This window comes from Engystomops pustulosus, chromosome 1, assembly GCF_040894005.1.
Source record: "Engystomops pustulosus chromosome 1, aEngPut4.maternal, whole genome shotgun sequence".
In the NCBI taxonomy this organism is placed as follows: Eukaryota; Metazoa; Chordata; class Amphibia; order Anura; family Leptodactylidae; genus Engystomops; species Engystomops pustulosus.
In genome coordinates, this window is record NC_092411.1 from 13,627,943 (window position 1) to 13,652,732 (window position 24,790).

At 43.3% G+C, this 24,790-nt stretch overlaps 1 protein-coding gene across 1 annotated transcript in view; it reads right to left on the reverse strand.

Moving 5' to 3' along the window:
- Positions 1 to 291: 291 nt before the first annotated feature.
- Positions 292 to 24,790, reverse strand: part of MALT1 (MALT1 paracaspase) — a 53,700-nt gene continuing 29,201 nt past the window's right edge. The window contains exons 7-17 of the mRNA XM_072133484.1: positions 24,021 to 24,065; positions 19,845 to 19,871; positions 17,168 to 17,194; positions 16,237 to 16,440; positions 11,187 to 11,364; positions 9,260 to 9,334; positions 7,831 to 7,958; positions 7,302 to 7,451; positions 6,098 to 6,255; positions 5,849 to 5,974; positions 292 to 3,144 (exon numbers count right to left, since the gene is read on the reverse strand). Of these exons, the coding sequence (XP_071989585.1) occupies positions 2,482 to 3,144; positions 5,849 to 5,974; positions 6,098 to 6,255; positions 7,302 to 7,451; positions 7,831 to 7,958; positions 9,260 to 9,334; positions 11,187 to 11,364; positions 16,237 to 16,440; positions 17,168 to 17,194; positions 19,845 to 19,871; positions 24,021 to 24,065 (1,781 nt within the window). The 3' untranslated portion in view covers positions 292 to 2,481. The remainder of the gene's footprint in view (positions 3,145 to 5,848; positions 5,975 to 6,097; positions 6,256 to 7,301; positions 7,452 to 7,830; positions 7,959 to 9,259; positions 9,335 to 11,186; positions 11,365 to 16,236; positions 16,441 to 17,167; positions 17,195 to 19,844; positions 19,872 to 24,020; positions 24,066 to 24,790) is intronic.

Below are 24,790 nucleotides of genomic sequence, written 5' to 3' on the forward strand. Positions count from 1 at the left end.
GAGAGGCCGGATACAGGAGGGGAGGAGAGACAGGATACAGGATGGGAGCAGGATACAGGAGGGGAGGAGAGGCAGGATACAGGAGGGGAGGAGAGGCAGGATACAGGAGAGGAGGAGAGGCAGGATACAGGAGAGGAGGAGAGGCGGGATACAGGAGGGGAGGAGAGGCCGGATACAGGAGGGGAGGCAGGATACAGGAGGGGAGACAGGATACAGGAGGGGAGGAGAGGCAGAATACAGGAGAGGGGGAGAGGCAGGATACAGGAGAGGGGGAGAGGCAGGATACAGGAGAGGAGGAGAGGCAGGATGCATGAGGGGAGGCAGGATACAGGAGGGGAGGAGAGGCAGGATACAGGAGGGGGGGAGAGGTAGGATTCAGGAGAGGAAGAATACAGGATAAAGGATGGGAGCAGGATACAGGAGAGGCAGGATACAGGATGGGAGCAGGATACAGGAAAGGAGGAGGGGCAGAATAAAGGATGGGAGCAGGATACAGGAGAGGCAGAATACAGGATGGGAGCAGGATACAGGAGAGGAGGAGAGGCAGAATACAGGATGGGAGCAGGATACAGGAAAGGAGGAGGGGCAGAATAAAGGATGGGAGCAGGATACAGGATAGGCAGAATACAGGATGGGAGCAGGATACAGGAGAGGAGGAGAGGCAGAATACAGGATGGGAGCAGGATACAGGAAAGGAGGAGGGGCAGAATACAGGATGGGAGCAGGATACAGGAGAGGAGGAGGGGCAGAATACAGGATGGGAGCAGGATACAGTAGAGGCAGGATACAAGCACATGGGAGAGGCAGAAAGGAGAAAAATAAAGGAAAGGAGGCAAAAAGAGACCAAATGCAAAGCTTAAAGCAGAGAGCATGTCTAAAAGGGGCTAAATACAGGATCCTAAACGAATATTTCGCACAATAGTGGGTCCTGCCATTACAAAAATTGGCAGTGACTGATCTATAGGTTTAGCGTTAAGGTGTAAACATAACTGTTCTGTAATAACTTGTTACGGATGACACTCTGGCATTACGTTTTCTGTAATGTATCTCGTTTAAAGTGTAAAAAAATACATGTCTAAATACATTCTAAAATATATTAATTCTCAAAAAAAATATATTGTTCTTTGAATTTGCCTATTTTTTATTTACATGTATGAAACATCATTAGGATTTACTTCTTATTTACTGGCATATTTTAGAATGAAATGCGAAGTATCTCTCTCTCTATCCAGACACTTAATGGGGCAGCTCTCTCTGCCTCTAGCACAGCAGGAAGTGCAAGCATGAGCCTAAGCACCAATTACTACTGGAATTCTACCCAACCGATTCTGTTACCTCTCTCTTACATACAAAATACCTTTGGGAATAGTTTCCTCTCCCTGCAAACATTATGTGCGCTGATGGAAAATTAGGAATGTAATGGAGAGGAGGTGAAACTTGCCACAAACTAATATTTTCATCTAAGTGGCCTTATGCCTGCAGGATGGCCTCTTAAGTCCTAAAATTAGTTTTAGTGTGCTGAGGCCCCCCCCCCCCATGTTGTTTAACTCCTGCTATGAGTTTCACTGCATAATATAAAGCATAATAGATACTGTCAATAAAACTAAAAACAAGAATTCTGTGCAATCCAGTCGTGACAACCAATGACTGTTTTGCTACAATGTCTGTAAAGTCTAACAAAATATACTATCGTTTTTTGTATGCAGCTCCAATGCAGACATTTATCTACTTATTTTTGTTATCCACGGCCTCCTTTCCCCTAATATCTACTTTTATAATTATGCTAATGCGCATGAAGGCCTCTGGGTGTGTCACCAGAGCCCCTCTCTGCTGCAGCATGACAAGTTTTTACACTGTCTGCCCCTTCACTGTGTGCCATCTCCACTTCCCGCTCCCTCTGCAATCTGTAATCTCAAACAGTGGGAAGTGATGCTGCACAGTGTAACAGCCAGTGAAGCTACAGCACCAAGGAGCACTGCTGACAAACCCCCAGAGCCCTTCTTCATAGTTTCATAGTTTTTACAGTTGAAAAAAGACACATGTCCATCAAGTTCAACCAAGGAAGGGAAGGGATTGGATGAGGAAGGGATTTAGGGGAAACAATTCTGTATAACATAACCATCAATGTTATTTAGGTGTAAAAAGGCATCTAGACCCTTCTTGAAGCTCTCTGCTGTCCCTGCTGTGACCAGCGCCTGAGGCAGGCTATTCCACAGATTGACAGTTCTCATTATTGCTCATTATAATAATTTTAAAAGTTGATTTTAAAAGGAAGGAGACCGTGGATAACAAATATACAGTCCCGGTGCCTGGATCTATGGGTAAGTGTCCCTGGTTTATCAGGATGGATTTTGATGGAAGATTTCCATGATGACTCAATGCTAGAAATCTAGAATCCTGAATACTGATGATAATACTATTATTTATTTATTATTTTACAAAGTGAAATTAATTTACCTACACAAATGATTACGTTTAATTTTAATAGCCAAAGTCGGGATTGTCCTCCGTGCACTCCTCCGGTACGTTTTTATATCCTGGCGTTGGGGGGTCGCTATACGGTGATCTGTGCTCTGAGAAGTGCCTCCTACTAGGAGTCCCTGAATAGTAAGACCAATCGTCAAGTCGTCTGCTGCTTTTTAATCTTAACTGTGAGTATTCTGCCCCTTTTATTGGGGTCTCCGTAAAAAGTTGAGTGGGTCTTAAAACTGGCAGTGAGGCTGCAGCAGGTTGTGGACTGTGGCAGGGACTGTGTAGTATAGGACTGGGCTGTGCACTAGGACTAAGCGTTAGGTGACTGGGCCGTGTGCAGGGACTATGAGTGATAGGACGGGACTGTATGCAGGGACTATGAGGGATAGGACCGGACTGTATGCAGGGACTATGAGGGATAGGACCGGACTGTATGCAGGGACTATGAGGGATAGGACCGGACTGTGTGCAGGGACTATGTAGCATACGGGTGGACTGCTGACAGGTGCTCTGAGGTATATGACTGGGCTGTACGCAGCGACTACGAACTCCAGAATGAATGTCTAATTTTGCAACCAGAGGTTTTCCCACATCGATTTTTTTCCTTTCATCCAACATCTCTTCCACGCCATCGTACATGTAGGTCAAACATACGGCAAATGTCAAGTTTTCCTAAAAGTAAAGAAAAAAAAAAAAAGGAGCGATTGCAGATTATATCCAATGGACATGAAATAATGAGTCAAGAATGTGTTTTCGAGCATGCTAGCCACGATAGGTAAGGGGAATCAACCTGATTGTCTAGGTTAATGCAATCCAGAAAACATGTGCAGCTTGAGAGATGTTTTGGAATTAGGAATAAGGGATTTGTATTACAGATCGTGTTAGTTTTAGGAGGATGGGTAGTCTGGTCATTGGCGGGAATAGGTAAGTTGGTTGATAGAGAAGAGGAAGAAGATGTTGGAAAATGCAGGATTGCGCAGTAGATATTTGTGTGCGAGAGTAAACTTTTTCATACAATAGTCCAAGGTCGTATATATTTTGTTATGTTTTGGGATATATCAAGTTGCATTAGTCATTCACAGTATATAGTGCAATGGAGTGCATGCGGTGTAGAGGTATATAGAGATAATTGATCATGTTCTGGAGGATAGTATCGGCTTTGAGGTAGATAGGGGCTACATTTTGAACAGTAGAGATGGGGATTTAATAGATCCACTTTTTAGGGCACATTTCAAATAATAGATATATGGAATGAATAGGATTGTCTAGGGAAGCACATTCCAGAAAAAAGATAGAGCTTGAGAGAAGTTTTGGCAAAACTTTGATTACAGAGAGTGACGGTCGGAGATCATTGATACAATGGACATTGTCAGAACATAGAGTATGGGTACAGTGATGCAGGAGGAGATCAGGACCGGCGCCAGCACTGGGGATACCTGGGCAAGTGCCGGGCCCAGTGCTTCTTGGGGGCCCACATTAGGCTGTACATAAGGAATCCAGGTGGTGAAGGGGCTTTATATATCATAACCATGAGGGGCTGTTTGGGTTGATTAACTAGGAAATATTTTAGGGAACAAGAGACCGTTTTAGTTTTTGAATTGTTAATGCCGCCACGTGAGTCGACTGCAAAGGGGCCCAATGGGGGCCCAGGGGCCCACTGAAACCTGGAGCTGACCCTGAAGGAGATGCAGCATTGTGGGTGAGTTCTGCGGGTGACGGTGAGCTTATTTTAGACAATGGCTCATCACCAAACAATATCAGTGTGCACAGATATAAAGGGGCATTGAGGGCATGAAGTGTAGAGGTTATTATGTGACGTTGGGGCCAGGAGGTGCAGCATTGGGGAGAGCTGTGTGGGTGAGAGTAAGCCTGTTTTATATAATTGTATAGCGTGGTTTAAATAAATCTGCTTTAACCAGTCATTTGACAATATCTGTATTTACTGATATAGAGTCCATGTAAGTGCAAGGAATGTAGTGAATGATATCAGGTTAAGGAATCGGCTTCTTCTGTATATTATAGCAGCAACACTAGATGTAAGAGAAGAGAAGAAATGTGATAGTCCAGCTTAGGTTATAATATACACTTGAAATGATAGATTTAGGGAATTAACCTGATGGAGTAAGGTAGTACATTCCAGAAAACAGGTGCAGCTTGAGAGAAGTTTTTGAGAAGGGAGTGGGAGGCTCAGTCTATTCAGGACATTATCCTGCATGTGTCGCTTCCCCGCTCAGGTCCACCGGAGTTCACCTTTTTCTTCCTGGTGCATGTAAGTGCATTGTCTTGCCACACAAATTGAAAGTTAAATCCCGCGCCCAGTCCAAATCAATCGGATCATCCGACGGCCACCCCCCGATTTCTGTCGCATGGAAGCCAGCGACAGTGTTACCCTTAGTAAATAAGCCCCAATCGGTAGGGTGGCAGACAGAGGTAAGTAAGCGGATGTAAGGAGGTGCAACGTTGTGGAGAGACTTGCTGTTGATCTTGAGAAGTTTCTATATTTTCGTGTGTTACAGACATCTCATGTATTTGGGTTTGTCCTAAATTTCTCATAACAAATGATTAGGAGGACAAAGGGTCAGGCAGGTTGAATTTCAATATGTCCAATCTCTTTGCTTTCATGATGTCAGATGTCTGCACCTGTCCTGTCCTGTATTACATACACAACTCAATGGGGGTCATTTACTAAGGGCCGATTCGCGTTTTTCCGACGTGTTACCCGAATATTTCCGATATGCGCCGATTTTCCCTGTATTGCCCCGGGATTTTGGTGCACGCAATCGGATTGTGGCGCATCGGCGCCGGCATGCACGTGACGGAAATCGGGGGGCGTGGCCGAACGAAAACCCGACGAATTTGGAAAAACCGCCGCATTTAAAAAAAGAAAAGTGTCGCGGAGCTTGCACTTACCTTCACTAGGAATAGGCCGGTGAACTTGAGTGCGTTCCGATGCTCCTCAGCGCACCTGGTGGATGTCAGAGGAACTGCCTTAATGAATCCCAGCCGGACCCGAATCCACCGCAGAGAACGCGCCGCTGGATCGCGAATGGACCGGGTAAGTAAATCTGCCCCAATAAATGAACACTGTGTAATTCCTCATTTGCCCTGCGGGGGCACTGCAGGAAAACTCCTCTTACTGTCCTGTTTCTCCTCAAGTTACTATTGATTCGTAGCTACAGGAATTCTATGATCATCGTCTTACAAGTAGGGATTGTCCGGTGGAGAAGCGCTCGAATGTCTCCCACAACACTTCTCTCCCACTCAAGCTGCACCGGTTTTATGGAATGCTTTTTCCTGATTTTCAGGTCATTGGAAGTTCTTCGGAACGCTGCATTTTTTTTTTTTTTTTGGATGGAGGAAGAATTTTTATACTTACCTTAAGTTTTTGCAGGGAGCTCAGGCGGGTGTATAGGCAATGCTCTGGAAGATCCTTAGATACCAAGAAGCTTCCGGTTTCTTCTGGAGATTCTTTATTTGTTTCTTTTGGATCAACGTATAAATCCTATAAATAGGATAAAAAAGGAATTTTTTTTTTTGGATCCAATGTTCATGGAGGTAATTAGCTCCGTGTTATGGTAGTCACCGCCCATTACTCTACATGTATAGAAGGTGGCCGGATACTCACTAATGGAAAGTCGGTGACGTTGGCCGTACAGTGACTGATGTTGTCCGGTTTCCTGGTAATTCGGGAGTAGATGATCATTACATTGGAGAATTCGGCAGCGAAACCCAACTGGATTTCTACCCCGCATTTAAATTCAATGCACATACTGTCCGGGAGCTCTGCAGAGGGAAGCACATTATTACATAATACATATTCATGGAGCTGGATAGTCCACGCGGTTAGTCATAAAACCAAGGACCAGGGGTGTTACTTAAAGGGGGTGGAGAGGATGCGGTCACAACCGGGCCCAAGTGGCCCAGGGGGCCTGATACGCATTCTGCATCTTCAAGTTACACCACTGCCCAGGAGTTCCTTTAATTTCAGAAACTACTGGGGAAATGAGATATCTGATCCCCCAGCAAGTAATGAGTGAGGGGTCTATCTTTTAGAACATATCCGCCATCTTGAATGCCACCACATTGGATCGAGAGGAAGTTTTTCCAACAGGAAGTTGGTCATGTAGCATGCACGAACAGTATTGCAGCAGGAAGGGTGTGCTTCATGGCAGCTGCAACGGATTAGAACTACACATAGATTACAGTCTTTAAAAAGTGATGGAGTACTGCACTAGGGAGTGAAAGGGGAGCCAATACCAAATATTATATTTGTCAGTGAGGATATTGTGCTTAGAAACACAGTGTGGATATTCGGCTTAGGAGCACAGTGTGGATCTACTGCTTATGAGCCAAGTGTGGAACTACTGCTTAGCAGCCCAGTGTGGATATTTTGCTTAGGAGCACAGTGTGGATATTCTGCTTAGCAGCCCAGTGTGGATATTCTACTCATGGAGGTAATTAGCACCGTGGATATTCTGCTTAGGAGCCCAGTGTGGATATTCTTCTTAGGAACCCAGTGAGCATATTCTTCTTAGGAGCCCAGTGTGGATATTCTTCTTAGGAGCCCAGTGTGGATATTCTACTCAGGAGCCCAGTGTGGATATTCTACTCAGGAGCCCAGTGTGGATATTCTACTCAGGAGCCCAGTGTGGATATTCTACTCAGGAGCCCAGTGTGGATATTCTACTCAGGAGCCCAGTGTGGATATTCTACTCAGGAGCCCAGTGTGGATATTCTACCTTGTGCTTACTCTGTCCCAGACTCCACATCAAAACTTTTCAAATTGCTTCCCCTATTTGAGAAGACTTCCTGAATATCAGAGATCTCACCGTTTGCCTTGTCCCACTGCAAATTTCTTGCCAAGGATTCCGGAGAACAAGCTTTGCGCTGTATCTTGTCAGTCAGGGCCCTTCTGGCAGAGAGGCTGCTGCGGATTTCTAACGCTTGTATACCTTTGGTGAGCACGCAGCGTCCCATATCTAAAAAATAATGGAATAGATTGTTATTGGGTCTGTGTTCTTTTCCATGACTAATAGGCCTGGAGGCTGGAAATTCAGTGAAGGTGCCTCATATAGGATCCTTTGAATTGGCGAAGGACCCTCCTCCAATTTATTCCAAGTAATAAGCCACATGTGTAAAGCAGTTTTCTTTTCCCAGGAACAGCGCCACACCTGTCCACAGGTTGTACGTGGTATTGCAGCTCAGAATCTTCAAAATCTATGGTACTACGCTGCTAAACTAGACTGGAGGTTGTCATCTCACTTTCCATAGACTATTAAATGATCACCTATCACAGTGTAACTAGATAGATTTTCCATGCAGGTGTCCAGGAAAGCTGGGTGGTAGCCACGTCCTCACCTTCTCCCACCTCGTCCAGCAGCACCGTGATCTTCTTTTTTTCTAATAAGCGTTTCTTGAGAAACTTCATGAAGATGCCATTCGCTAGATCTGAACGTTGAATCTCGAACGCCTCCGCCCCCTGACACCTGGAGAGAAGTAACGGGTAAGTGGTGACAGCGAAAATCCTGATTATCCGCAGTCTGATGAGTATTCTGTATCAGTGTCCACCAGACCTTGTCTCCATCCCGCTACACGCAGTGTGAACAGCTCCCTAGGGCCCAATTAGGAAGATGCATTCTGAATATGTGCGGACACATGGACGCCATGAGAATATGTGGGCATTCAACTCCCCAAAAAGGAGAAAATTTGGAGGCCGGCATAGAAAATGGAATAAATAGGAGGGGATAGGGGGCTATAGCAAAGTTAAAAATGGATCCATAATATACTGTATTTTCGGACTATAAGGCGCACAAAAAAATCCTATAAGGTGCGCCTTATAGTCCAGTGCGCATTATATATGAACCATACTTATAGACAACAGCTGCCTTGTACTGTGCACAGGTCTGCCACCTGCTCGTCATTCATCCTTATAATCAGGTGCGCCTTATAATCCGGTGCGCCTTATAGTCCGAAAAATACGGTAGTCAGTCATGTTTCCCAGGGCACAGGGGGTTGCGGTCTACAACTCCCGCCACTCTTAGATGAATTCTCCTCCCTTCCACAGACACTACTGTCCAGTGCATGTAAAGACCCATAGCACATTTCATCCTGAGCCTCCTGGTTCATGAATATTATGCTAGCAGCTGCACAGCATTAAAGGGGTTCTCCAGCGGTTGAAAAACATGGCTGCTTTCTTCCAAACACAGCGCCCCTCCTGACCATGGGTAGTGTGTGGTATTGCAACTATGCTCCATTCATTTCTATACAGCTGAGCTGCAATACCTGCACAAACCATAGTCAGGTGTGGCGCTGTTTTTGGAAGAAAGCAGCCATGTTTTTCCAACTCGGGAGAACCCCTTTAAGCTTCTGGATCCGTCATCACGTGAAATACTACTATCAATATTTTGTATGAAAGGATAATTACATTAACATTAATTATCAACAGAAATGAACCTTTAAATCCAAATTTAAAGGGATTTTCCTATAATAGATATTCAAAACCTTCATATCTGACCCTCATTGCAGTGAATCCCAGATACAACTGCTTCATTTAGGATGTGGCTATATCTGGTACAACAACTTAATTTGCATCAAAAGGGCTGAACGGCAGCTGTAATACCAGACATGGCCACTACTAAACAATGGCGCTGTGTCCACATTCTGAAGGGCTGAAAGCCAGGGATAACAATAGTCAGACTCTCGCAGAATCTATCCTAATTTCTGTTAGTAATAAGACCTGGACATATATATATCCTATAGACTTCTCTAGGTGACATCCAGAACTTACGTGGCGTATCCAAAGACGATATTTGCCGTCACCTTTAGGTTTTCAGGGATAAAGATGGTGTCATCATACTGGTTCCTGGAACAATGATTATGTTTTTAGTGGAGCAGACTGAGACATAAACTATTAGATACAACAGTTTCTGTTGAAGTTCTATTGTGAAAAATCTGGATAATTTTGGCACCAATTACATTTTATGTCTGTAGTATAAAGGAATATTGGCTGCTATTACATTTTATAGGAGGCTTAATGAAGATTGCAGTATTGCAGCAGGATGGGTGTACTTTGTCGGATGCAATGAATTAGAGCTACGAATAGATTGTTACAGTCTCTAAAAAGTGATGGAATACAGAAATAGGGAGTGGCAGGGTATCCAATGCCAAGCATTATCTTTGTCAGTGTGGATATTCAACTTAGGAGCGCAGTGTGGATATTCTGCCTTGGAGCCGAGTATGCATATTCTGCTTAGGAACCCAGTATGCATATTCTGCTTAGGAGCCCAGTATGCATATTCTGCCTAGGAGCCAAGTATGCATATTCTGCTTAGGAGCCCAGTGTGGATATTCTGCTTAGGAGCCCAGTATGCATATTCTGCTTAGGAGCTCAGTGTGGATATTCTGCTTAGGAGCTCAGTGCGGATATTCTGCTTAGGAGCTCAGTGCGGATATTCTGCTTAGGAGCTCAGTGCGGATATTCTGCTTAGGAGCTCAGTGCGGATATTCTGCTTAGGAGCTCAGTGCGGATATTCTGCTTAGGAGCTCAGTGCGGATATTCTGCTTAGGAGCCCAGTGTGGATATTCTGCTTAGGAACCCAGTATGCATATTGTGCTTAGGAGCCCAGTATGCATATTCTGCCTAGGAGCCGAGTATGCATATTCTGCTTAGGAGCCCAGTGTGGATATTCTGCTTAGGAGCCCAATATGCATATTCTGCTTAGGAGCTCAGTGTGGATATTCTGCTTAGGAGCTCAGTGTGGATATTCTGCTTAGGAGCTCAGTGCGGATATTCTGCTTAGGAGCTCAGTGCGGATATTCTGCTTAGGAGCCCAGTGTGGATATTCTGCTTAGGAACCCAGTATGCATATTCTGCTTAGGAACCCAGTATGCATATTGTGCTTAGGAGCCCAGTATGCATATTCTGCCTAGGAGCCGAGTATGCATATTCTGCTTATGAGCCCAGTGTGGATATTCTGCTTAGGAGCCCAGTATGCATATTCTGCTTAGGAGCTCAGTGTGGATATTCTGCTTAGGAGCTCAGTGCGGATATTCTGCTTAGGAGCTCATTGCGGATATTCTGCTTAGGAGCTCAGTGCGGATATTCTGCTTAGGAGCCCAGTGTGGATATTCTGCTTAGGAACCCAGTATGCATATTCTGCTTAGGAGCCCAGTGTGGATATTCTGCTTAGGAACCCAGTGTGGATAATCTGTTTAGGAGTCCAGTGTGGATATTCTGTTTAGGAGCCCAGTGTGGATATTCTGCTTAGGAGCCCAAGGTGGGTGGATATTCAGATTAGGAGCCCAGAGTGGATATTCAGCTTAGGAGCCCAGAGTGGATGTTCTGCTTTCCCAAAACATTAGTGGACAGCTGGTGACTATTTGGATTCAATAGTCAGGGGTACCGGAAAAAAATGGCCCCAGAGATCAGTAAGGGGCCATAAACACACCCTGACAGGGGAGGGGGCAATAGACTTCTTGCTCTGCCATTTGGATCGGAGCTGTGAGTGAAATCCACCCCATGCAATAATTAAAAGTTTCAGAAATCAACAGAAGATACAATTATACATTATATACCCTCTAGGGGGCGCTGCAGTTATGTTTTATCTGTGTTGGATTCTGAGGGCACATAGTACCATCTTTCTTCAGACGTTTCCAGATCTCTTTGATGATTGGTCAGTACAATCCAGGCAATGATTGGGGAGATATTCCCTCACCTTTTCCGGCACATGTCCAGGAGAAACACATTCAGTCCGGTTTCCTTCTCCTGCATCAGTTTCAGGATGCTCTGGACACATAAGCAGTTTGGATATCCGTAAGGTTTTGGAGCATCGATTGGAACCATGAAGCTGCTTCCAAAGTTTTCGTACCCATGACCAGCATAGTACAGCAGCCCTGCGAGCAAAAGGGCACATGTCACTTGTTTAATAGTTACACTACTCCTTAAAGAGAACCTGTCACCAGGATTTACCGCACTAAACTACTAGTCCCTCAGGTCAGGGATGAAAAGTCCTTTCTAAAATTCCATCTTTTATATGAAATCTCACCCGTTTACCTATAAAAAAAATCTCCTCCAAAGTCAGGCAAATATGACTCTTCTCACCCCATTTTCACATGAGATGAGTCAAGTTTAGTGGTTGCAGGAAAAGTGTCAAGTCAGAAGCTTCAATGTTCTGTTCTATAGCACCTTGAAACCTTGTTTTCTATCATATTAAAGATAAGGATCTCATTTTTCAGATCCCATCAGGTTTATTGCTATGTGATACAGAACCGGAGATACAGGCAGCTAAAGACATAGTTTGTGCCTAGTTTTATCTGCCTGCATGTCGAATGTTGTAGCTCGCAGAAACATAAGCCTGATAGGATCTGAAAGATGAGATTCGTATCTCTAATATGACATAAAAGTAATTCTAGGTGCTATAGAACAGAATAGATGGGGCTTCTGAGGTGATGCTCCCCTTGCATCCACTAAACTTGACTCATCTCATGTGAAAATGAGGAGAGAAGAGTCATATTTACCTGAAAATGCAATACCTAACCCTATGTTAGTTGCCGCTGGATTTCATTGCCAGGAATTGTCCCAGAGACCATGTGCACAATGAATGTCACATGTTAGAACATATTAGGCATCACCTTATACAAACTTCACAATAGTTATCCAATGCATTGATCACAGTAGATTTGAAAAAAGGGATCAGGTTGAAATTTTTCAAAACTGACAAGGGGGACGGCTCTTCTCAATTTTTGGGAAACAATTAATCAGACTGACCCCCGAGACCAGGGGAGACAAGTTCACTCGGTAAGAAGAACCATGGATGAAGCCCTTTTTTTATTAAAAGAAAGTTTTTGTAATTGCTATTTTTTTTTCAATAAAAGTTAATATAAGTTAATCAATGAGTTAGATAAACCAAACAAGAATACTATCCATCCCACAAAAAAGACACAGCCCTATACTGCTACCTTGGTGGAAAAATTAAAAAGATTACCGCATTATGTTCATCATAATGAACGAGGGACATCCATGGCTTCCTTCCGTCTAAAATCAACTATTAAAATTATGCTAGTGAGCCAGAAGGGCTCTGGAGGGCATTACCAGAGACCCTCCATGCTGTAGCTTCACGGGCTGTTACACTGTCTCATCTTCTCCTAGCTCCCTCAGCACTTCCCTTCTCGCTCTACCTGAAGTAATTGCAAACACCAGGAGGGAGAAGTTTCCTGCTGAATGTGAAGCTACAGCATGAAGGAAGCTCTAGTAATGCCTTGTCATTAGCATAATTTTAAAAGTTGATTTTAGAAAGAAGGAGGCCATGGATAAGAAATATAAGAAGATACCACAGTCCCGGTGCCTGGATCTATGAGTAATGTCCCTGGTTTATCAGGATATGGATTCTGATTCCAAAACAGGTCGGTCACTGAGGGGTTAACCTTCATTTTCTGCTTCCAGCCATAGATACCAATGGGAAAACTAAAGATAACATCTGCACTCGGTTAAGATCTTGTGTGCGCTGATCAGCAGATAAAACAAAAATGAAATCTTCAAGAAAAACAGGAAACTGAAGTTACAAAAACAAAAAAAGACTAAAGACACTGAAAATAAGGAATTGTGTCTGAACGCATCGTTACAGTGTAACCACTTAAAGAACAGCGCCCTTACAATGTATTCTTAGAAGTATGTGACTACTATGTCTATTAGAAGTATCATAGGGCGGGGCTTAATCCTCCGGGTCATTACTCCTGCGATGTCCTGGTACCCGCCCCGGCTGCTGTACTGGAAATGGGCCGGGGATTGCACTTTCGTCGGACTGTTCGTCTTTTTCGGGATTGCGCGGCTTGGACAGGTATTTAGCAGATGTTTGTGCTTGGATTGTGTCGCACGCGATCGGATTTTGGCGCAGCTGTGCTGCTTTCATGCGTCAGAAGTCGGGGGGAGGGCCGTCGGACAATCCGACTGATTCGGACGGAGCGCGGGATTTAACTTTCAAAATGTGTCACAAGACAATGCACTTACATGCATCGGGAAAAAGAAGGTGAACTCCTGGGACCTGAGCGGGGGAAGCGACACATGCAGGATATCGGGCGCATGATCTTAGTGACTCCCCGCACAGCGCATTATACACGGACAATGCACTTACATGCAACAGGAAGAAGAAGGTGAACTCCAGGGACCTAAGCGGAGAAGCGACACATGCAGGATATCGGGCGCACCATCTTAGTGAATCGCACCACAGTGCATTATACACGGACAATGGACTTTCTGCAAACTACAGCGCAAGTAAATGTGCCCCATTATGTCAGGCAGGTGAGGGCAATAGTAATATTGCCCTGATTTTGTAGACCTTCCTAGATGCCTACGCTGAACATACACGTCATCGGTGCGGTTGTTAGCTGCTACAGCACTTTCCATGTCACCATCTAAAGTCCAGAGATTGCAAATAATTAACATATTGTATTTATAAATTGTATCACGGGAGCCAAGAGAATAACACTACATGAAAGACACCTTCCTATTTGGCAACTACCCTGAATATTTCAGAACTAAGTGGAATATTCTAATAGGGAACCTGTCAGCAGAAATTGACCTAATAAACTACTACCAGTATGTCGCCAAGCAGCCGAACACCTTCCAGATGATGTTTCTTTCATGACTCTGTGCATTGACATCATCCCGAAAATCAACTTTGAAGTATGATGTAAACTGGTTATATAAAGTCAAGGAGGTAGAGAGTTTAACACTGAAGTCAAGCTCTCTCTTCCTCGGAAAGCCGCCATCACTGTAATTGATGGTCCTGCATCCAGAGACATCACTAACCAGATCTCCTGAAGTCTGACGCATGATGTCAATCACAGAGGAGGAGGAGCTCCTCACCTTTACATCAGTGTTTCTCTCCGCCTCCTTGACTTTATACAACCAATGTACAGCTCACTTCAAAGTTGATTTTCTGGATTATCTAGTTAACTTATCTGGCATCGAGGGGATGTGTCCTGCTCGGTCGAGTCCAGCGGCCGCTCCCCATGCCTCCTCACTTTCAATACTGCATGTGACCAGGGTGATGTAATCTAAAGTCCTTTATCCACTAACACTACAGCAGCCTCCATGGACCTTCTACTCTCTCCCATGCTCCCCTGGAGGCTGCTGTGATTTTATGCGATCAGATACATACATGGTGTAGACACTGCAAATGTTAGTGGGTAAAGGATCTTGGATGACATCGCACTGGTCACATGACATGCTGAATAGTGAAAATATGACACGGGGAGGAGCTGCTGGACTCTGTCAAGCAGGACACCCCCCCTCTGACTTCTGCTAATCCGGCAAATTAATGCTCCTAACAACTAACCGTGGCTATGATTGGCCAGGGAGGCCCATCCGGCAATATGTCTGGGTCAGAAGGAATGTGTTCGGACCTGAACCTACACTTTGGGTCCACTCATCTCAGTATTCATGGGAAAGGGGGTGTATCACCAGGTTTCTGGTTATTTGTACTACTTTTTGAGGCTTTTTGTATCATTCAAGACATTTTTGTCTATGAAAGACACATAGAAGTATAAGTTTAATCTTAGCCTGAAGCGTCTCGCACAACGGCATAGGGCCCCAGAGACCAAGGGGGCCCCAAACAGTGGTGGGGTGCAAATTCAAATAACAGCTGTCTGCATCCTCCTGGTCCTCTCCATCTATTGTACATTTATAGCACATCCTGTGGATTCTCCATGCTTGTCTCAGTATCACGGATCCGTGGAATACGAGTAGGATTTTACTACAACTAGTTATCTCCTCAAACAGTGAATCATGCTGATGACTGTGCTCCCATTCACATTGCACCATCGTGTCGGCATCGTGCTTCCCACGGGTTCTATATATTTTTGCAATATGAGGGAGTGAGGAGATTTACATACTAAGGAAATACAATAGAAAAATCAATATCTAAAAAAAAAAAATTTAAAAACCGAGAACAGACGGATCTTTGTGCAACGCAGCGAAGAGGGAAGCAGAAGATTATCAGACTGCCGAATCTTGCAAAACAAAACCACAGGAAGTGAGAGAAGCTCCGATAGACGCTGTACATGGAGCCGGGGTCACTAGGACCGCGGCACCAAGTCATAGGGGCAAATATGCATCAGATACTGCCCCCTCATGTCACGTTGTCAAAGGCTACAACTCTCTATGGAATAAAGAGATCACCTCCTCATTTTTAACTGACCTTTTTTTGACATTTTTTTACAGACAGTTCCCTACTTATGGACACCGACTTACAGACGACCCCTCTGCCCCCTGTGACCTCTGGTGAAGCTCTCTGGATGTTACTATAGTCCCAGGCTGCAATGATCAGCTGTAAGGTGTCTGTAATGAAGCTTTATTGATAATCCTTGGTCCAATTACAGAAAAAAAAAATTAAAACTGCAAGTGTAACTGGGGGAAAAGATTTTTTTGTCTGGATCTACAATTATAAAATATACAGTTTTGACTTAAATACAAATTCAACTTAAGAACAAACCTACAGAACCTATCTTGTACGTAACCTGGGGACTGCCTGTAATTAGATTTTCCAAAAAAACAGAATTCTTCATCTTTATTTTTTCATTAGATTCAACACCAGCTGCATTATCTTGGCCGTTTATATGCAATGCACCTTGTAATGGATCTAATGGAGCAATAAAGAAAACTTTTTAACAAGTGCTGGATTCCACTTGCTGTAATAACATGGATGTCGGTTGTCACCCAGCTTTCCCGGGTGCAGATATGTATGTGATCAGCGTTGGTTTTCTTACCATAGACGCCTTTGTCCAGTAATAGTAAGAATTCATTGACCGTATTCCTCATCTCCACCTCCGTCAGGTCCAGCAGTGACACCACCTTGAAGTCCAGTTGTCGCAGAAGGTTTGTGAGTTCGTATACATCCACCATTGGGGCTTTCAGCTGGGGGTGGTTCCTGTAGGACATGTTCCCAATCAGTAGGGCAACTTTATCCGTGGCTGGAAAAAGACACAAATACATTGATACAATGAACCATGTAGTGATACTATGTTTCATCAGACCCATGGGTAAGGTAATCAGGACTCTCTCTGTCAATCACTGTGTGTGGGCGGAGTGATTAGGACTCTCACTGTCAATCACTGTGTGTGGGCGGAGTGATTAGGACTCTCACTGTCAATCACCGTGTTTGGGCGGAGTGATCAGGACACTCTGTCAATCCCTTTGTGTGGGTGGGGTAATCAGGACCTCTCACTGTCAATCACTGTGTGTAGGTGGAGTAATCAGGACTCTCTCTGTCTATCACTGTGTGTGGGCGGAGTAATTATAGTAATTATATATATATACACATCTATATCACATTTCAGCTTGCTTAAATATCAGCATTTACCAGACAGGTTCCCCTTTAATATCTTGAGCAATATCTATGAATTAACATGTAGAGTGACTCCTCATCTTTATTAGTAGTACTCATCACATGTTGTAACTTGCTGTAGAGAAGTGCGCTGGCAGCGGCTCCTCGTATGTGAGTCATGTGCAGGACACCACCCGCTGCCGTCCAGTCAATGGTATCTGTCTACATTCACATAATCACTACTTATACGTCTACTGCAATATTACAACAGAGTTACAACATATCATGTGTGTACAAGTGTGCTGAACTAACTGGGGAGCCTGTACTATATACAGTATATACCTGTATAATATACTGCATACACTGCTACTCACCAAACAAAGGCTCATCATAGAAGGAGGCTGCAACACAAGATACAAGATATTACATTGTTATAATAGATGAGGGAGTGATTACATTGTTATAATAGATGAGGGGGTTATTACATTGTTATAATAGATGAGGGAGTGATTACATTGTTATAATAGAGAAGGGAGTGATTACATTGTTATAATAGATGAGGGAGTGATTACATTGTTATAATAGATGAGGGGGTTATTACATTGTTATAATAGATGAGGGAGTGATTACATTGTTATAATAGATGAGGGAGTGATTACATTGTTATAATAGAGAAGGGAGTGATTACATTGTTATAATAGATGAGGGAGTGATTACATTGTTATAATAGATGAGGGAGTGATTACATTGTTATAATAGATGAGGGAGTGATTACATTGTTATAATAGATGAGGGAGTGATTACATTGTTATAATAGAGAAGGGAGTGATTACATTGTTATAATAGATGTGGGAGTGATTACATTGTTATAATAGATGAGGGAGTGATTACATTGTTATAATAGATGAGGGAGTGATTACATTGTTATAATAGATGAGGGAGTGATTACATTGTTATAATAGAGAAGGGAGTGATTACATTGTTATAATAGATGAGGGAGTGATTACATTGTTATAATAGATGTGGGAGTGAATACATTGTTATAATAGATGAGGGAGTGATTACATTGTTATAATAGATGTGGGAGTGATTACATTGTTATAATAGATGAGGGAGTGATTACATTGTTATAATAGATGAGGGAGTGATTACATTGTTATAATAGATGAGGGAGTGATCACATTGTTATAATAGATGAGGGAGTGATTACATTGTTATAATAGATGAGGGAGTGATTACATTGTTATAATAGATGTGGGAGTGATTACATTGTTATAATAGATAAGGGAGTGATTACATTGTTATAATAGAGAAGGGAGTAAATACATTGTTATAATAGATAAGGGAGTGATTACATTGTTATAATAGATAAGGGAGTGATTACATTGTTATAATAGATAAGGGAGTGATTACATTGTTATAATAGAGAAGGGAGTGAATACATTGTTATAATAGATGTGGGAGTGATTACATTGTTATAATAGATAAGGGAGTGAATACATTGTTATAATAGATAAGGGAGTGATTACATTGTTATAATAGATAAGGGAGTGAATGCATTGTAATAATAGATGAGGGAGTTATTACATTGTTATAATAGATAAGGGAGTGATTACATTGTTATAATAGAGAAGGGAGTTATTACATTGTTATAATAGAGAAGGGAGTTATTACATTGTTATATTAGATGAGGGAGTGATTACATTGTTATAATAGATGAGGGAGTTATTACATTGTAATAGATATCAACTGATGGGAATAAAAGATAAGAATGAAAGAAGGTCATTTGTAGAATGATAGATATGATATAGATATATAGGGACCGATTTATCTAAGTCTGTTGCAGTTTTTTGGGGTTGTATTGTAATGACTATTTGCGCCATTTTTTGTGCCATTTTCCAGCAGTTTGCTGCAGTTCTCCGTGTAGCAGTTTCCTGTCCTCGGCCTAATTTTTCTTGGTATTTCTCCCGCTTCCAGATGTTTGCTCCTCATCTAACATTGATTTGCGAATAAAAGGGCACAAATAGTTGTGCAAAAACACATCAGTCCTGACCATGTGTAGGAAAGAGAATGGTAGGAGCTGCACAAACAATTGTGCCTAAAGAGTCTTGAAAAAAACTTCATTTGACAAAGATCAGAGACTACAAAGACAAATGTGGTGCAAAAAAAAAAAGACTCACTAGAGGTGCAAAAAGCTCTGGAAAGGGGAAAAACATAAATGACCCCCTTACAGTAGATAGATAGGAGATAGATGATCGATAGATAGAAGATGGAGTAGAAAGATAAAGATAATAGTAAATAGATGGGAACAGATAAATAGTTCTGAGATTGATGGTTACAGAATAGATATGATAGATATACATCAGATAGACAGGGTCGGTGTTATGGCAGGGCAAACTGGGCATTTGCCCAGGGCCCCCTGTCCTAAAGGAGTCCCCTGTATTTGGACTTTTGTGGGCAGAGGATGTATTGCTCCATTAATACCCCTTGGTTGAATGCCTGGGTGTAGATGCTTATCTATATCCTGTCTATATATCTATCATCTATCTGTCTAGTTACCTATCTCTTATAATTTGTCTATTTCCTATCTATATATCTGTCTATCCAACCATTTATCTGTCAGGCTTTTTGTCTGTATATATATCATCTATCTACCTTTCTATCTCCTATCTTTCTCTCTCTCATCTCTCTCTCATCTCTATCCTCCTACAGCCCCATATTACAGATACTTACCTACTACTGGGTGTAACTACCAAGTGTTATTATTGTGCAGGGATAAAGGAGCCTCTTACTGACTGTGACTGCTCATATAATAGTTTTATATCCCTTCCATTCCCTGTCCCTGGATATAAATAGATATGAGATACATAGATCGATCAATTAATGAATAGATACCTGCTGTATATAGGTGTATGGATAGAGAGATATTAAATACATATTAGATAGACAGAGAGATCAGACACTGTCAGAGGTGTTTGTCTGTCCCCCCCCCCCTCTCCCCAACCCGTAAAAATTACTTTTCATTAAATAATACAAAAACATAAAACTTACTCTTTTCGATGATGTCACTCAATTCATCTAAAACAAAGTGGAGAATTTAATGTTATTAAAAGCCCAAATGTAATAATGACATAAAGTATGCAGCAATTATTATGACCAAAAGTTACTTTTTTAGACTTTTCTCTCCATTCACAGCTCAAGCTGCATTCAGAATGACTCCAGCATCAGTTTGGAAGCCGCTGCAGACACGGTTTACCCTTAAGACTATAGGATTAGGCTATCCCCCACAATGCACGGCAGCAGAGGCTTCTCTATACATACAATCACCTAACATGCATTTTTTAATGCAGCTCTGGTAGTGAATGGAGCATCAGCCACTAAGTAATTCATAACCAATAACGGTTTTTCGGGAATGTGCTGTGTTAGTGGCACTTTGGGTCTGTGGGGGGCGCTGTTGACATAGATGTGTGACCCTGCTCTGTATCTCTGACCCTGATTAGCGAAATTCGATTTCCAATATGTCGAGGCTCAAGTCTGTTTACTTCTTACACAAAACAAATGTCACCGCACGAAACCCCCTTCCCCCCAGCGGAGGAGGGCAAACAGAAAGCCGAAATGAGATTAGAAAGATCGTCCGAGAGAAAATGTAAATGTGTCTACACATGACTGTAATTAGCATATATGCAAATGATGGGCTCTATTTACTTCCTTTCCTCTCTAGTAGCTACAATTATTTATGCATTGTGCTTCTGTTACTACCCCAAAACTGCTCCAAATTTGTTAAAGTAGCGCTAGTTTTGAAGGTAAACGCTAGAAGATAATCAATAGAATGGAGACATTTTTATCTGGTTGCAGGGAAGGCTGTGATCAGAGCTGGATTATAGGGGGGGGGGGGGGCGCACGGGGGCACGCACCCGGGGCCCCCACCAAATGTGGGCGATCTCCCACAGTGTATATGGGTCCGGGCTCCCCGGGCCATATCCCGCCGATGTGCCCTGACTTCAATCTATGGCAGAGTGATGGAACAATAAGTTCCCTGCTCTGCCATAGATAATCGAAGGTAAACAAAGATGCCCCTGGCCCTAGCAGGGCGCCACCATCTTGGCATACCTCCGATCATCTATGGCAGTATACAGTGATTACTAGGGAGCTGTATATAGTGATTTCTGGGAGGCTGTATATAGTGGTTGCTGGGGGCTGTATACAGTGATTGCTGGGGGGGGGGCTGTATATAGTGATTGCTGGGGGAGCTGTATATAGTGATTGCTGGGAAGCTGTATATAGTGATTGCTGGGGGAGCTGTATATAGTGATTGCTGGGGGGCTGTATATAGTGATTGCTGGGGAAGCTGTATATAGTGATTGCTGGGGGAGCTATATATAGTGATTACTGAGGAGTTTGTATATAGTGATTACTGGGAAGTCTGTATATAGTGATTACTGGGGAGTCTGTATATAGTGATTGCTGGGGGGCTGTATATAGTGGTTGCTGTGGGAGCTGTATATAGTGATTACTGGGGAGTCTGTATATAGTGATTGCTTGGGGAGCTGTATATAGTGATTTCTGGGGGGCTGTTTACAGTGATTTCTGGGGGGCTGTATACAGTGATTTCTGGGGGGTGTATGTAGTGATTGCTGAGGGAGCTGCATATAGTGATTTCTGGTGGGCTGTATATAGTGATTACTGGGGGGCTGTATATAGTGATTTCTGGGGGGGTGTATACGGTGATTACTGGAGGAGCTGTATATAGTGACTGCTGGGGGAGATGTATATAGTGATTACTGGGGAGTCTGTATATAGTGATCGCTGGGGGAGCTGTATATAGTGATTGCTGGGGGAGCTGTATATAGTGATTGCTGGGGGAGCTGTATATAGTGATTCCTGTTGGGGCTGTATATAGTGATTGCTGGGGGAGCTGTATACAGTGTTTGCCTGGGGGGGCTGTATACAGTGATTGCTGGGGGGCTGTATATAGTGATTACTGGGGGAGCTGTATACAGTGGTTGCTGGGGGAGCTGTGTATAGTGATTGCTGGGGGAGCTGTATACAGTGATTTCTGGAGGGCTGTATATAGTGATTACTGGGAGCTGTGTATAGTGATTGCTGGGGGAGCTGTATACAGTGATTGCTGGGGGGCTGTATATAGTGGTTGCTGGGGGAGCTGTATATAGTGGTTGCTGGGGGAGCTGTATATAGTTATTGCTGGGGGGCTGTATATAGTTATTGCTGGGGGGCTGTATATAGTGATTGCTGGGGGAGCTGTATATAGTGGTTGCTGGGGAGCTATATATAGTGATTGCTGGGGGAGTTGAATATAGTGATTGCTGGGGGGAGCTGTATATAGTGATTGCTGGGGGAGCTGTATATAGTGATTACTGGGGGAGCTGTATATAGTTATTGCTGGGGGGCTGTAAATAGTTATTGCTGGGGGGCTGTATATAGTGATTGCTGGGGGGCTGTTTATAGTGATTGCTGGGGGGCTGTATATAGTGGTTGCTGGGGGGCTGTATATAGTGGTTGCTGGGGGAGCTGTATATAGTGGTTGCTGGGGGAGCTGTATATAGTTATTGCTGGGGGGCTGTATATAGTTATTGCTGGGGGGCTGTATATAGTGATTGCTGGGGGAGCTGTATATAGTGGTTGCTGGGGAGCTATATATAGTGATTGCTGGGGGAGTTGAATATAGTGATTGCTGGGGGGAGCTGTATATAGTGATTGCTGGGGGAGCTGTATATAGTGATTACTGGGGGAGCTGTATATAGTTATTGCTGGGGGGCTGTAAATAGTTATTGCTGGGGGGCTGTATATAGTGATTGCTGGGGGGCTGTTTATAGTGATTGCTGGGGGGCTGTATATAGTGATTGCTGGGGGGCTGTATATAGTGATCGCTGGGGGAGCTGTATATAGTGATTGCTGGGGGGCTGTATATAGTGGTTGCAGTGGGAGCTGTATACAGTGATTTCTGGGGGGTGTATATAGTGATTACTGGGGGAGCTGTATATAGTGATTCCTGGGGGCTGTATACAGTGATTTCTGGGGGGGCTGTATACAGTGATTTCTGGGGGCTGTATATAGTGATTGCTGGGGGAGTTGTATATAGTGATTGCTGGGGGAGTTGTATATAGTAGTTGCTGGGAACTGTATATAGTCATGCCTGAGGGCTGTATATAGTGAATATTGGGAGCTGTATATGGTGATTACTATGAAGGATGTATATAGTGATTGCTGGGGGAGCTGTATATCGTGATTGTTGGGGGAGCTGCATTTAGTTATTGCTGGGGAGCAGCAGTATATAGTGATTGCTGTTCCCTGTCTGGACTACATTCAATGGGTGCCCCCACCAGATTTTGCGCCCAGGGGGCCCTTACCAACCTTAATCCGGCCCTGAGTGTGATGATAGGCTGGAGCATCATGTATACAGAAGTCAGTATTAGTTCTGGACAGCTCCATCCACTTTATAGTGGTTGTGCTGGGGTATTGCTGCTCAGCTAACATTCATTTCAATGTCACAACCTTTACACAGTGTACAGAACCATTTCATTCCTTATACTGCACCGATGTATGGAGACCAATGGTGGGGGTGCTATGTCCCTAACCTAAGGCGAACTACATATGCCCCCTCTGCCCCATCCGGTAGTAATATATAACTGCACCCCGATACTTCCGCCATCTTGCTGCAGGTGGTGCTGCCTGAGGCAAAAGGCTCATGTCGTCTAATTGCTGGTGCACCCCTGGTACCAGACCCCCATAATGATAAAAAAAAAACCTTATAATGGTCAGTAACATATGAGTGCAAGAAACGGTGTAATAAATCCTATCAAAGGAAAGCACTTCCTATTCTTCTTACTGGGCTCTCATCATCCTCCCTCCTAATTTGCGTTTCAATCAGAAATATCTACTGAATTCCATCTTGCTAGCAACAAGATAAAAATTCACAAAGGTTTCAGTTGACATAGAGGTCTACAGAGAGGGGAGGGGGAGGAGTGAGTCGCAGCAGCTAGGTCTCAAGCAGCTGTGCCGATGGAAAAAAGTTAGGAAAAACAAAAAAGAATTGTTCCTTTACAGGTCATATCTTCTCTTATGTTATAGAACAGCGGAAAGTGAAATGCATAGAGATTCCTACGAGGGGGGTTTGCGATAGAGCAGCAGCGACAGAACTGCTCCATCACCTCCTATGACAGTATTTTGTGTCCTCAAGCCAGAAAATGCAGGGATCAAGTATCTTACCTTCCGTGCACTCCATGGTGCAATGTGTCCAAAGCTTCGCACTGCCTTTTATTTTGGAAGAAAAATAACATATAATATTTAATATTAATATTTTTATTTCAATTTTATTTGTGTAGGAAACTATGAATTCTCCCCTAGAGGGCGACGTGTAGACATTTAAAGATACATCTATACATCTAAAGATCTACCATATTCTAATAGACTTTGGGGGTCATTTATCTTTTTCCCTTTTCCCTGAGATCTTTTTGTGCCTGTTAGGGAGTCTTATTTTCTCGCCTAATTTGTCTTTTTAGTCTCAGCTGTTTGTCAAACGCAGGGATTTTTTTTAAAGAGCAAATTTAGAAAAAAAAAAATAGGACCGGAAGCAGCATCTTTTAAATTGTTTGGAACTGCAGGAAGATTCTTTGAGTCCTGTCTGGTGCGCTGGGCCAATGGCTCGGGTGCCCACAGAAAGGGCTCTGAGAGCCACCTCTGGCACCCGTGCCATAGGTACGCCACCACTGGCACTAGGCTATGGGCTTAGAGGTTGTCGATTGGAGACAATTGTGTACAGTTTAGACAATGCTCTGTGAGCTAAATAAAAAGGGACTGATACTTTGTAACTAACAATGCAGAGAAATCTGTGCAGCTGCTCATGTTTGTGTATATATATATATATATATATATATATATATATATATATATATATATGTGCAATTGTATCCAGTCTAGGTGAGCATTAATCAACAACAGCAGCTGCTTATTTGCTACAATGTATCAGTCTGGAGTTC